Source organism: Nicotiana attenuata, unplaced genomic scaffold, assembly GCF_001879085.1.
Source record: "Nicotiana attenuata strain UT unplaced genomic scaffold, NIATTr2, whole genome shotgun sequence".
NCBI lineage: Eukaryota > Viridiplantae > Streptophyta > Magnoliopsida > Solanales > Solanaceae > Nicotiana > Nicotiana attenuata.
The window spans coordinates 45403-59404 of record NW_017672790.1 but is presented as its reverse complement, the minus strand read 5'-3'; the positions used below and the strand labels follow the sequence as shown (position 1 = coordinate 59404).

General features: G+C 37.2%; 2 protein-coding genes across 4 annotated transcripts in view; both read right to left on the bottom strand.

Moving 5' to 3' along the window:
• Positions 1-2818: 2818 nt before the first annotated feature.
• On the bottom strand, positions 2819-7115 carry LOC109214512. The gene has a single exon (XM_019378435.1). It carries the CDS (start codon positions 6009-6011, stop codon positions 3231-3233), a length of 2781 nt encoding a protein of 926 aa, XP_019233980.1. The 5' UTR covers positions 6012-7115; the 3' UTR covers positions 2819-3230.
• A 2844-nt stretch (positions 7116-9959) lies between these two features.
• The window catches only part of LOC109214513 (poly(rC)-binding protein 4-like), a 5866-nt gene continuing 1823 nt past the window's right edge, over positions 9960-14002 (bottom strand). Inside the window, exons 3-11 of one of the 3 annotated variants that reach the window (XR_002066191.1) lie at positions 13522-13743; positions 12672-12730; positions 12467-12558; positions 12210-12322; positions 12014-12076; positions 11546-11721; positions 11384-11446; positions 10531-10933; positions 9960-10393 (exon numbers count right to left, since the gene is read on the bottom strand). Coding sequence is in view for 1 of the 3 variants with exons in the window: in XM_019378436.1 (XP_019233981.1) it covers positions 10828-10933; positions 11384-11446; positions 11546-11721; positions 12014-12076; positions 12210-12322; positions 12467-12558; positions 12672-12730; positions 13522-13743 (894 nt within the window). In the remaining 2 variants the exon portion in view is untranslated. Of the gene's footprint in view, positions 10934-11383; positions 11447-11545; positions 11722-12013; positions 12077-12209; positions 12323-12466; positions 12559-12671; positions 12731-13521; positions 13744-14002 lie in introns of all 3 variants that reach the window. The other 2 variants (XR_002066192.1, XM_019378436.1) reach the window with 2 other exon arrangements.

The window sequence follows — 14002 nt, the reverse complement described above, 5'->3', positions numbered from 1 at the left end:
ATAGGCAAAGGTGCTCACCAGAAAGGAATCTCCTTTAATCTTGCCATACTCTTGTACATCTAATTAGAGCTGTTGTTATTGAAAAGTGCGGTGCTTCTTTGGATGAATGACGACTTTTCAAAAAGGTGGTTTGGTCTGATTGTATTCAAGATTATGACTTAGTTGTCGATAAAGTGGGTGAAAATCATTGGAGATTAGAATTTTAATCTCTATAGTAAAAAAACTCCTTCTCATCTGTCTAAGTCTTGATCTATAGAGTTATTTAGTAAGTAGTACTTATGTTGGTGAAAGATAGCAAGTATTCGGTAGAATAGTCCAGCGTGCAAGTTGGTTTAGATACTAGTCTTATAAAAGAAGTGGTTTGGCCTGATTTTGTTGTTGAAGAGATTACGATGAAAATTGTGGCCTGAGATGCATTAAGCTAATTGCTAAAGATATTGGTGATTACTAAGTCCCAAATATACATTGCTGGCGCCTCTTGGATTGTTAGTGTGTCTAAATTTGTCAACGCTTCGTTGTCACTCAACTACCTCCAAATATGAAAATGCTTCTTCAACTAGATGACTACCAAATCCTATCAACCAATTTGTCTAACGTGGATCCATCTTCACTATTTTATTGCCTGTTGTTTTGAGATAATAAACACCCGCCAGGATAGAAAAAGCAAATATATAAGTGAATAAGCACAGCGTTAAGAGGGGGAATTATGAATCATTGAAATGAATATGTATAAATACCATCACAAAAAGTGGGTGAAAAAAAAAAGGAAAATATCTATAAACTAATATTTCATATAATCTATTGTTATGTGTATATGTATATATTTTATAGGTTTGATCCGTTATTTGTTTAATATTAAAAACAGACCACATATTGTCATTTTCTTTTTAATTTAACACCAAATTAAACCAAAATATATGCAAGTTTTATGTTCGATTTGATCTTGATAATTTTGTTTTTTTGGGTTAGAAACCTATACGTTTGTATAGGGTAGTTGTGAGTCTTATGATATTTAGAGAACTAGTTTAGAGAATTATTAAGTTGTCTTAAAATATAAAATATTAAATGTTTGAATAATATGAACCTGAATAGAATGAAACGAATAGAAATGATTCATATAAACGATTCATATAACTAGCTCCAACAAGTTTAGTTTACCTTAAAAGAGTAGTAAATTATGTAATTTATTTGATAAATGAGCCCACATAGAATAAAATAGACATATATAATCCTCAACTAGTTTGAGACGAGATAAAGATTGATTGACAGATAGTGCAGTAAAATGGGAAACATGATTTTCGCATAACGTTGGGCAGGTTTAGTTTTTATGCCTAACGATGAAACGCAATGATTCCCATCAAAGAAAGGTGCATCTTTTGCAATTTGGGACCTCCCAAAGGGGAAAACGGAATCTACTAAAACCCAAAGAATAGAAAAAAAAAAAAAAAGATTAGTACAATGATACAAGACCTCACTATTATCTCTGTGGCAAACAAAACTCAATGGGTGTGGCCCACCTACAATAATTAGCATTACTGATAATCAAAGGCCCCTTTACTTCAAATCATTCACTCCTTATTCGGCTTTTCTTTTTTATCTTTTGTGGGGGGGAAGAACACAGGGGCATTGAGGTGTAAAGAGAAATTTTTTATTTTGTGTCTCATACAACTCAACTGCCACTAGTTGTATGAGGCAACCTTTTTGTCTCACAGTTTTGTGACCCAAATTTCTGTGGACCCAGAAGTGTAAGATTGGGATCCACAAATTTGTGAGACAAAAAGGAACCTCATACAACTAGTGTCAGTTGTATGAGACACAAAATAAAATTTCTCTGTGTAAAGAATGGACAAAAGGAGCTGATGCATACTTAAGTTAGATGCCTATCATATCTGAATATAAAAGACTTAATTATACCATTTGAGTCAAACAATGTAAGCGCCATGATTTATCCCAAATATGGCAGTCTTTTTCAATCTTCTCTTGGAAATCTTAAAATTTACATGATCCAATTCTAATACTGATTCTTCTTTGAGAAGGAAAAAAAACAACCCTATTGCTTTATGACCAATAGCCAGCAACCTTATAGCATATATATGGACAGTTAAGATTCATATTACCGACCCCATATTGCTTGGGACTGAGGTATAGTTGATGTTGTTGTGCTTTCAAGTGTATTGTTGAGAATTTGAGATACATTCAAAGAGTTGAGTTATCTCCTAGTAGTAATTTAACCTTGACATGTTTTTCTAATATACTATGTCAAAGAAACCCCATAGAATTTATTCAGATGAAAATATGACAGCAGAATTATCATAAGGAGTCAAAATGTTTCTAAAAAAATCTCTCTGTTTTTCTTAATTCTGCTATCAAGGTTGATGCTTTTACTGCCAGGCAATTTTACATAGACAGCATGACTCTCTCTAACATTAATTGCCTATAGAAGGCATTCAACTCACTAAACATGGAACTTGGTCAAGTGACCATGAATTTCTAAATACGAAGGGTGTCAAAAAATTCCTTGGAGCAACAGTAAAGTTGTCTCCATATGACCTATAGGTCACGGGTTCAAGCCGTAGAAGCAGCCACTAATACTTGCATTAGGGTAGGTTGTCTACATCACACTCCTTGGGTGCGGCCCTTCCCCGGACCCTACGTGAATGTGGGATGCTTTGCGCACCGGGCTCCCTTGAAGGGTGTCAAAATCATTCAGATGGACACTGAGCAGTAAGAATACTGTTTACTTTGATAGTAGCATACTGGACATTATGAATATACTTTTTGACAAAATTATGCTGATAGCAAGAACTTGATGCAGGAGTAAAGACAAGAGACTGTATAATAGACTGAGCAAGCATGAATGATCATTATACACAGCTGAGAAGCAATAGGGCAAATGGTGGAAAGGGATCATTTAACCCTGCTTATATCTGCTTTGGTTCATCATGATTCATGACTACCTGAGAAAATACAGATTTCTAACTCCCAACTCTACAGGAACTCCAAAAAAGGTAAAGAAAGAAACATTCAAGCAATTAAAAACAAGAATGAAAAAAATTCTCCCACATGCATCGAAAAAGAGACAGGGGGGGGGCAAAAGAATACATCTCAGACCTTTTCATTGTTTCTCTTGCACCTGAACTTTCATCAGAGTGAACCCACTGTCGGCGATACATCCCTGCATCTTAGGTAAGGAACAAAAGGAGCAAAAGCTATTAAACCAGCCTCCAGCTTCATGCCTCGGTGTCTTCTTCTGCAACAGGCGGGAGTCCAGCTTCTTTAATAAAGCCAGGGTCAAGAAATTTAGCCACAAAAGCCCACAACTTATAGACATCAGTAAAATTAGTGAGGAAGCCAAGTGAAGCAGTGACAACTTCGACTCTGACAAACCCACTTCTACCGTCATGCTTGCCATTTTCCATTGGTTTGCAAAGGGTAGTGTCATCAAGACTCAGAGATCGTTGCTGCTGTTTTGGGCTGTCTAAGATCCGTATATGACTTAAGATACCAATGCCCAAAGAGATACCATGTGCCTCACCCACTTTCTGAACTATTTCAGGACTCACGAGGCCCCTGTTTCTGTCTCGCACATTGAATGCAACAGCTGCACCCCTCTCATATTTGATTTTCGGACCATAGATGCGAACTAGCCGTGAACTGTCTTCCCCATTTGAACCAGGAAATCTTAACTGAAGCAACGAGGTAACTAGCCAATTGATGAGATATCTTAGCCGGAGAGTAGTTTTATTGAGACCTAACATGTTTATGTGATCAAGATGCCTGCATGCTATCTCGGGTTCTCTCCTGTCTGAGTCTTGCCCGTCGTCATAATCCCCATCACTAAGGTACTCGTCATCATCCAAACTTGTCGCTAACAATTCCCCAGGCTCAAGTGTATGGCTCAGGCGAGGTTTAAGGTTGTCTTCCATGCTGAAGGATACACGTCTTCCCCGGCTTCCAGGCTGATCAGCATCTTCTATACCAAAAAATCTACCTCCTGCATATCTGTTTCCTTCTCTCCTTTCCAATAACCTGAACTCACCTTCAGTTTCTCTTCTTATAGCACTCTCTTTAATCTCCGCGCATATCTCAGAGATTGATCCATTATCAAGGATTTGATGCCGAGAAATTGAAGTTGAGTTGTCCAGACCAGATCCCCTTACAGAAGAAATCAACATGTGACCCTGTTTGCTGGTCTCTGGTTCTTCCTCGATCTCTGGGCTTCTCTTATCAAATTGGTCTTCTTCAGGAATCTCCTTGAAGTGGTCGAATTCTTGAGACACCGACCGAACAGCTGCATCAAATGATAGCACATGGTTGTCCTCATGCCGCCCTGTGTCATACAATGGGCTGCTTGATATCTTTGAAGGCTTGGGAGAGAGCCTTTTATTATTCTTCCTGCCAGCAAACCAAAATGGGGGTGCTGGAGAGGCAATCTTTTGTTTGTTGGATTGCCCAGCACCGTCCGATCCCAAGGGGCTCTGGCCCAAGTCAATCCACAGGGAGTTATCAGATGATTCATCTTCACTAAAGACTGGACTTCTCATTACCTCCCCAACAGAAATGCTTTCAGTCTCTTCAAATATCGTGCTTGCTCCGTCCCTATCGGAGCTGTTGTCATGCTCCATCTCCGTCTCAAATACATCCCTGACCTGAGCAGAAGTGTAAGCACCAGAAAAGGCTGGCAACTGAGATCCTGGCCGAGTTTCAGCATTTGCTTCACTGTCCTCTCCCGCTTCATCATCCTCGGCCAATCCAGGGAAACCATCAACGGAGTCACTCAAATACAAGGGGAAAACAGGAGTAATTTTTACTATACCAGACCCAGCATGCCCCGACTGATTTTGAAGGCTTCCCATCACAGATTTTTTTATAAGAAGGCATCCAAATCCAGTTGGGTCATAACCAAACACCCTGTAGAATGAAGTAACTATAAAGTCCGGCCGGAATAAAGACAATCCTAGAGAATCCATGTCTTTTGGACCAAGAGCGCCAGCATCAAGCAACACATGCCAATTATTCTGCTGAGCCAGTGCCATCCACTGGTATGAGTACTTGGCACCAGTAACTCTAGATTGGACTGGGAAAACAAAGAGACCAGTAGCTGAATCTTTCTTTCTCCTCTTTTTGTTCGAAATTTGCTTCCTCAAATCAGTTGAACATAGTTTGAGGGTAGGCCATTTGAACCATGCACTATAAACCTTGGCACCTTTCTCTCTGGCACACTGACCCATCCAGTTAACCGACTGGCTCTCATGATCAAACATAGTCAACAACTTTTTGTTGGTCTGAAAAGGGTATGATTCAGCTAACAACTTAAAAGCCGAGCCCCTACTCACAGTAAAAACAAGACCATACTCATTCTCAGGGATGTTCAAGTAATCCATAATTCTAGTCTTAATATCATGTTCCACAGTGCCTTTCTCAGCACCCCCATACAAAGCATGATTGCTCAAATTAGCAGTAATCTCAGACAAGCTAAATGTAGATGACTCCCAGTAATGAACACTCTGAAGGAATGAAAACAACCCAAATCCACAGTAATCAAGACATACCTTAGGTGCAGAGCCAGAAAGGTGAGAGTACTCATCTGACCTCAGCTCATCAATCTTTTCCGAGGACTGGTACTTAGGATACATGGTCAAGAACTTAGAAAAGGCTTCATTTAGCTCAGGAATGGAGTCCTCAGATTCAAAAGTGCGCTCTGCAGCAAGAGCAGTGGCTTTCAAGAACTCTTTTTGGGCATGTAGCCTAGCGAGTGACCGGGATCGGCCCAAGCCTTCATCTTGGTTCTGTGCTGACAGGGAGTCCACATCTTGAGATTTAACAAGAGACCCATTTTCAGATGCTTCCTCAAGAGCCTCCCTCAGCTTATGCTCTTGCAATTTTTTCAGCACAGATGGGTTTTTCTTTACCTCTTCAGTGGTATGGTTAGACCCATTTCTCTTTCTGCTCTTTTTGTCCAAGATCAGAGAAGCACAGTGAGATATTGGCTTCCATAGTGAAAGATGCATTACAACCTTATTTTTTCTTTCTCTGTGTGTTAATCAATCACAGAGAGGACCCAAAAAAGGAGTGACTGAACAAAGCTTCACCAAAGACAAAGAAATAGTTTTTAGCCCATCTAACACTAAACCCCAGAAAAAGAAAGGCTTAGTACCCAAACCCTAACTTCTGGAAAAGCAAAGGAATCAAGATAAAAGCATCCCCCCCCCAAGAATCAAAACCTTTGCTTTCAAAAATCAAATGCACCCTAACTTAAGGAGGGAAAGTCCTAAAGCATTTGCCTTTACCAAAAACACAAAGACCAGATACTGGTATCAAAAGAATTGATTAAAAAATATACAAAATAGACCAGATCAAAGAAACCCTAATTTTGCCCTTTTTTGAAGATTGACACCAACCCAATAATCTTTGACTGAAATACTCAATCAATCAATTTCAGGTTCTTGAGGTGAGAAATTTCAACGAACAAGAATATTATAGAAGAAATTCAAGTTAACATTTGAAGGGGAAAAAACCTTAGACGGAACTTAAGATCCAAGACTCAAAGACTTAACTTTTACAAAACCCCACAATGTCCAAATCCAAAGTCAACCAGTTGAATGAAATTGGAAGAAACCCCAACACCCAAAAGTAAGCAACAAAGCAGATCTTCAAGAAATGGACACCAAAAGAACAGAGAAAGAGAGAGAGATTGAAGAAGAAGAAGAAGAAGAAGAAGAAGAATCTACACCTCCAAAACCTCCAGCTAATCCTCAATCAAAAGACACCTGAAAGTAGAGTTGAAAAAAAATACACTCTTCATATTACTATTATCTCTCACTAGGCTTATTTTTTCTTTTCTTTTTTTCTTTTTCTTTTGGGGTAAAGCCAATTAAAAGCAACAGTCTCAAAATGAAAGGAGCATTAATTGCAGTTCTGAGCCCAAAAGCATACCTCTATTGATTACACCAATACTCTCTTAATTTCTCTCTCCTTCTATCTATCTCTCTCTCTCTCTTTTTTGATCGACTCTATCTGGCTGTATCTCCACACTACATGTTGTAAATTGTACAACTACTTTTTTTTCTTCTCTATCTAACAAACAGTAAGAAATGACATTGACTTTCACATACACAGCCCCCCACTAAGAGATAAGTTGTGTGCTTCTCTCCTCTAATAATTTATTAATTTTGTTACTGAATTAATCAATTAGTTAATCAAGTGGGATAATATTAAAAGTTGGTTTTGCTGTGGTAACGTAGGGTCCACCTAATAGACGTTGCCTTTTAACGGTGATTTCTCAAGTCAAACAATTAGCTTAGCTTTTAAAAGCTGTTTTCTGTCTAATCCCACTATTTTCCAAATTCCAGCAAATCTTCAATCCTCTACCCTTTTTACCCTATTTTTTTTTTCTTTCTATGTTCGTTACCCGCTTTTGGATATTAAATTGGATTCACGTCGCCATTAATTCATTAAAGAGGAAAGTGCTTTTTAGTAGTGTTGGAAATAGAGTTTTCACCTAGGAAATTCAAAAAAAAAAAAGTCAAACACGCAAAAAAATTAAGGGGATTCAACGCCTAATATATATACATAAAAAAGATTTAATCTTATATATATTGCAATTTTCGGTGAAGGGGTTCAACTGAACTTCCTTCCGCCCACCTAGATCCGCCTCTGCTCTCTGGTCTAGCAAAATCCGTCCATTCTTAGGTCTCAAACCAAAAGTCCCTACTTAAGAATAGAATGATCGTATTCATCTCCTATAATCCAAGATTGGTCCTTTTGGTATATTCACTTCTGAATGTACATTAAAATAAAGAGATTAAAATTGAACAAGATTCAGGTTCACCTTCTGGATCGAAGAATTTTTCAATAATTTATTTCTTTTAGTGAGTCTATATATCCAATATGAATTTGAATTAGTTGAATAACTGGATTTTGAATATCGTATTATTAACGGGGAAAAAGACTTTAAAGTTTGTCCATTTACTATTTTTTAAGTATAAATAAATATATATACACAATCATGCTACATAAACGTTAATTAGACATAAGTGTCTATAAATATAAAAGGGAAATTACCAGCTATGTTCATTTATAAGTAGCTCATTACAAAAATTGGTCAATTGATAAAATATTACTAATATTAGCCAATTAGCTATTTGTAGCAAAAAATATCAAATTTTTGCTTTGTTTTAAGTGGATGTTATTAGAATAGATTGGGCACAACTTAAGGAGCTTGAATCTCAGTTTTGGGATGATTTGGTGAAGTTTTGAGGTGGTTTGAATTGAAAACTCGAAGTAAAAGTTGAACATGAAAAAAAATGATATGCGTATCACACTGTGTATTATTTGTGTATCACATATGTATCATATTTGTATCAATTGTGTATCACATGTATATCCATGTATACCTGTGTGTGTGATACATGCGTGATACATGTTTGATACATGTGTCGCAGAAGACTTTTTTGAACTCGATTTAATTACGAATTTTGATACAAAACCAGTCCAAATCACCTCCAATCTTCCTCAAATTTTGTATATTGACTTTTCTATATATTTTCAATGAATTTCAACTATACCCATTGAAAAAGTTCCTTTTTTTATTTAGATTTTTGGAATATTGTATAGATTTTTGTATTTCATCACCTTATTTGCTACCCCGTCCATGAAATTTCCTTTCCGTCTTGTATCTAATTACGCTTAAAAATATGGAAGGTGATTTTTGCATGTGATTCTTTGAGAGAAAGAACCCTATTATTTGGTTTTTCAATTTTTGTTGGCTAGTTTTGATAAGTCTATGACTAATGGCTAGAGGTTGGTAAGTTGAGATTTATTTGGGACATTGGTGTAAGTTTCCTATATACTGCTCATAAAGAACCAAGTCCATTTCGGTAATCAGTTGGTGCTCCAACTTTCAAACCATCAGTATTTATTTCTGTACTTATAAATACTGAAGTTCATTATTTGCAAGTATTGATTTAGTCATCAGTATCTATATAAAATCTTGAGCCTCGTTTTTTGAAATATTGATAAATTTAAAGTGAAATATTATTTTTCTCTAATAAAATTTTAATTTTATTCCACATGAAATTAATGTCAAAGTACAAGTTGTCCTAATGCAAGAGTTTTATTGTCCTATGGGTAGAGCCGCCCGTGAACAAATTCTCAAACAATTTGGATAAGCAATTCAAGTACAATCCAGTATCAGAAGCATTGCAAAAGTAGTATTTGAAGTTGCAGTTGAAAAAAATATTTGGAAGCTTCTTAAACTATTCTATTCGATATAAGATATGTAACTCAAAAGATTATTACTCTGTAATATTTTAACCAATTATCAATCACATGTTTCTTTCTTTATACTGTTTTTAGTGACTTGGTTGAGGTAATTATGGATCAAAATGGAAGATAATTAAAACTGGAAGTCACTTGTTGCTTCTCTGCTCTTATTCACTAAAACTTTCTTTCCTCTTATACACTAAAACTAAATTGAATCAATTTTTCTTTATAACTTTGGCTTTGTAAAGTTTCTTCTTCAAGGTCACAGTATACCCACTTGATAGATACAAAATATATGCATTTGAAATGAGACTACAATTTGTATTAGTGATATTAGCTCGTCTATCAATTACATAATTCTTACTTTACTGTTTTTATGAATTTGGCTGAAATAATTACAAATGAAAGTAGGAAATAATTAAAATTACAGTTATTTCCTGCTTCTTCCATCTTATTCATTTAAACTTAATTGAGTCAATTCTTTTCCAACTTTGAACTTTGTAAAATTTCTTCTTTCATTAGACAAGCTCCAACTTACTTAGATCAGGAGTATTTAATATACTTAATAAGATAAAAAGACACCATTATTTTCAAATGCCTATATTGGTTATAGAATAATGTTAACAATTGCCTCAGTTGGAATAAGTTTTTAAAAATTAATAACATCTTACTTAAGATGAGCATAAGATGAGCAATATTTCAAGAAAACTTGCATTGAATATATTACCAATTGAAAACATTAGCACCCTAGTTTCCAACGGGGGACATACAAGGGGGCAAAACTGGGCAGGGTTACGGGAATGATATGCATAACGGGGCTGGGCCGGATGGGGGTAGGGAAAGCTCTATGGCACGGGGTAGGGAGCAAGTGGGTGGATAGGATATGAAATGGTGGTCTTGGCGCCAAAAGAAGTTATTGAACCAATGAACTAGGGTCCAATCTTTTTGCAGCTACAGCCACTACTTCCGAGCTCTGCTTTTCCGTCAGCCCTCCCTCAGCCACCATTCTCGGTCATCTCATTCCAAAATCATTCGCACGAAATGTTTTTAAGTTCTCCCTTAGAAATCAGTTCAACGAGAGGTGACCGCGACTGACGTGCAATGCATACGTTGCATCCTTGTTTCTGTTCTGATGGAAACAACAGAGGTAAATGAAAATCAAGCAGCAAAGGTAAACCAGGGCGGGGTTTGGGAGCTTTTCAGGGTCGGGGCAGGGTGGAAGCAGAGGGGAACAAAGGGACAGAAATCCAAGGGGCTGTGCTGTACCTTCACTGCAACTGCTACTATAAGCTCCCTTCACTAGATCTGCTGCTCCCAGAGGCGCATGCTAGATTCCGTTGATCATAAAACTTTAGGCATTAACTTTTCCATCAATATCCCAGAATTAAGTGATCTCATGCAAACTATGTCGCAACTGATCACATCCTGGCCAAATCGCGACCATCTCCAATGCGACATTACATCATAAATCAAATTAATGGAACAACAAGAAATTGTCAACACTTTGTATATAAATCATCTGATTCAAAAGCCGGTGTACCAAAAAGAGACCCCCTTTAACCTCTACATTTGTGGAGCTGGATAGGACTGACCATAGTAAGCAGGAGCTTGAGGGGTGCTCGATGTGTATACTTGTGGGTACGATGACATCATTTGAGCTTCTTGGTTACTGCAAATATAGAATAGACTATTGTCATTTCATGATAACCAAAAAAATAGCCTTCCACCAGTGGATAGACATCCTATCATGTCAACTAAGTCAACAACAGACCCAGTGTAATCCCACAAGTGGAAACTGGGGAGGGTAGTATGTACGTATACCTTACCCCTACCTTCAAAAAGGCATGTCAACTAAGTCATTGATCTAAAAATAAACTCTGACAGAGCTAATTATTAAGTCCAATTGAGCATGAGAAAAATATATCATAATCACCTTAGGGTTCAGTGTCAGACTACAACGTTAGCATATCAAAAAATTCGCTTATTTTACTATGACAGATCAAAAATAATAGCAACTTTGTGATAGTAAGATTGTTGGGGCAAGGAAATGATAATTAGTTTTCTGAAGGACAATTAGAAGTGCAGTGATAATGGGATAACAATCAGGTTTTATAACTACCTGTTCATATAAAGTCCATGACCGTGACTATATCCTTGCATCAGAGTAGCAGATGGGTCTGGTCTGCATCAAGCAACATAATAGTTAAGACACCACACAGAAGTCCCAATTATTCATTTAAAAGTCTAAACCAATTACAAGTTATACGGCACATAAAATTACATTTGTTGTTGCAACTGCACTGACTGCTGCAGTTGCATTGACTGTTGCAGGTGCACTGACTGCTGCAGCTGCATTGTCTGCTGTAGCTGCATTGTCTCCTGTAGCTGCTCACCACCAGCTTGTAACATCAACTGGGAATAGACATATTCATCAACTCGTTGCTTAGCAAGGGCGACCTGTCGAAAAGAGAATTAAATTCAAGCATATGCTACAGGACCAGAAATTCTTGATATCCCATCATTCCCCTATTTCACAGGTAAACTAGTGAAAATTACAAGACGCTAGCGGAAGATTTTTACAGTTATTCTAAGATCAAATCCTCCAAGACAGTTTCATTTTAGAAGTGAATGTTAGCGAATCTAGGAATGTACACAACCGCGTATCACAAAAAGATAACTACTAAAATAAGATTACAAGAAGTCAGCATAAACAAACCGAAAGAAGTGAGAAATAAAAATTAAGCTTCACCTGTTGTGCATTACCACCCAGATGGACTTGTCTTTGTTTCTGTTCGCCTTTCCCACCATGTACCTAACATACAAGACCAAAAACATTAAAACATAAAAGCAAGTAGTTCATAACACTCTATTTACCTGAAAGATTAGGACGGGCCATAAAACCATCAGAGTTGAATCTAATAGATCTTACAAGGCTATTTATGCACCTTAATTGATGCTCCAGATTCTGCTCGGATCCTTGAAATATTGGAGCCGCACCTTCCAATCAACCCACCAGCTAATGATTCGGGAACTAACATCGTCAGGTTTACATAATCAGCTGCAAGAGTAGTCGCCAAGGATGACGACGTTATGATAAATATATTAATTTTTTTAATCAAGGTGATAAATATATTGAATTTCATATAGCAGCAAGTGCATCAATCCAAAAGCTCAAAAAATACAACGAGAGAGATTGATTAACCAGAAGATGGATCCACATATGGTTGAGATGGGCGAGAATAGCCATGATTGTATGTTGGGCTGATTGAAATTACTTGTTTAGGGGGGTTATCCCTGTAACAATATAAATTAAGGGATTAAATAGCTTCAGAATCGTCAATCAGACCTAATTAAGCCAAATAAAATTACTAAACCTCCTTTATTAAAAAAAAAAAATATTACTACACCTCAATTGACAGCCGATTTCTACCACAGCTCTCAAGACCGCAGGAATGTCTCCTGATACCTGAATGTAGGAGGCAAAAGGGAAACAAACAAGTTTAAAATGCTAAATCTCTTAAAAGTAGAAACAAGTAAAGGAGATAGGTCCAAGATAAAACACAGATCTCCCTACACAGACAGTTGATATCTCAAATGCCTGACAAAGCCAAACTAACAACAGACTCATTAGCAGATGATCTCCCAGACACAATTTTTTTTGATGAAGTAATTGGCTTCATTAATGGCATCACGAAGATGCAAAATATTACAAGAAGAAGCAAAAGCTACATGGTAGCAATCAAAAGCAAGCTACATAGTAGCGGAAAAATCAGAAACCAACATATTCAAGAGATAAATTCAAGCTAACAAACAAATGAGCAGTAACTAAAGCTATAGACCCTATAGGTCCGTTCAGAACAAGGCAGAAGAGCGCAGAGCCCTGAAAATATGTGATAACTCGAATAGCTGCACCTGCAAATAATGCTACCCGAAGGGTAACTCTTCTTTTACAAGGTAAAAAACTTTATTGATGATGGGAAAATACCCTTATACAAGTAGAACATTAAAAATAGACCATCTACATCATTATATTGTTTTCTGCAAAAGAGACCCAATCTTCCACGCATATTGTTTAACATTTGACTGCTAAATACTAAAATATCCACATCAGAAAAGTATAGTTAATACGAAATCGATCAGACAGTAGTTTGTCGAAAAGATCAGTATACTCGATGAGCGAAACATAGACATGCAAAGATTTTAAGAAATGAAGATCTTCATTTGCCTCACTGCTGGCCAATAATACCAACTTCTCACCTGTACTACACGATCAGACTCATGAGCAGATGCACACAATGGCAACTGATGTTGAGCAAGAACTGTGATAGCAGCTCCAGAAGAATTCCTCAAAGTTTCAATATTTTGACCAGACACTCCTATCAAACCACCTGCCTGAGAACCAGCAATCAAGAACCTTATTGTGTTTGCTGCCACATGGCCAGCACCAACTTTCTGTGCATCAATGTTGCCATCATCATCCTATCATGGAGAGAACAATAGTGCAAGGATCAGTTCCACTCTGGCAAATCTCTCATGGGTTAACCTTAAAAAGCAAGCAGAATCACACATAGAAACTGTGACACCATTGCTCAAGAAGATGATGATTCAATTTATTCTAATAAAAGGGAACGGAAAAACCTAGAAAACTAGTATAACTGTAAGATCCAGGAGTATATCATATAGTAGTACATAATCACAACCTCTCAAAACCATTGGTTGCCCAAGATCCCCCCCCCTC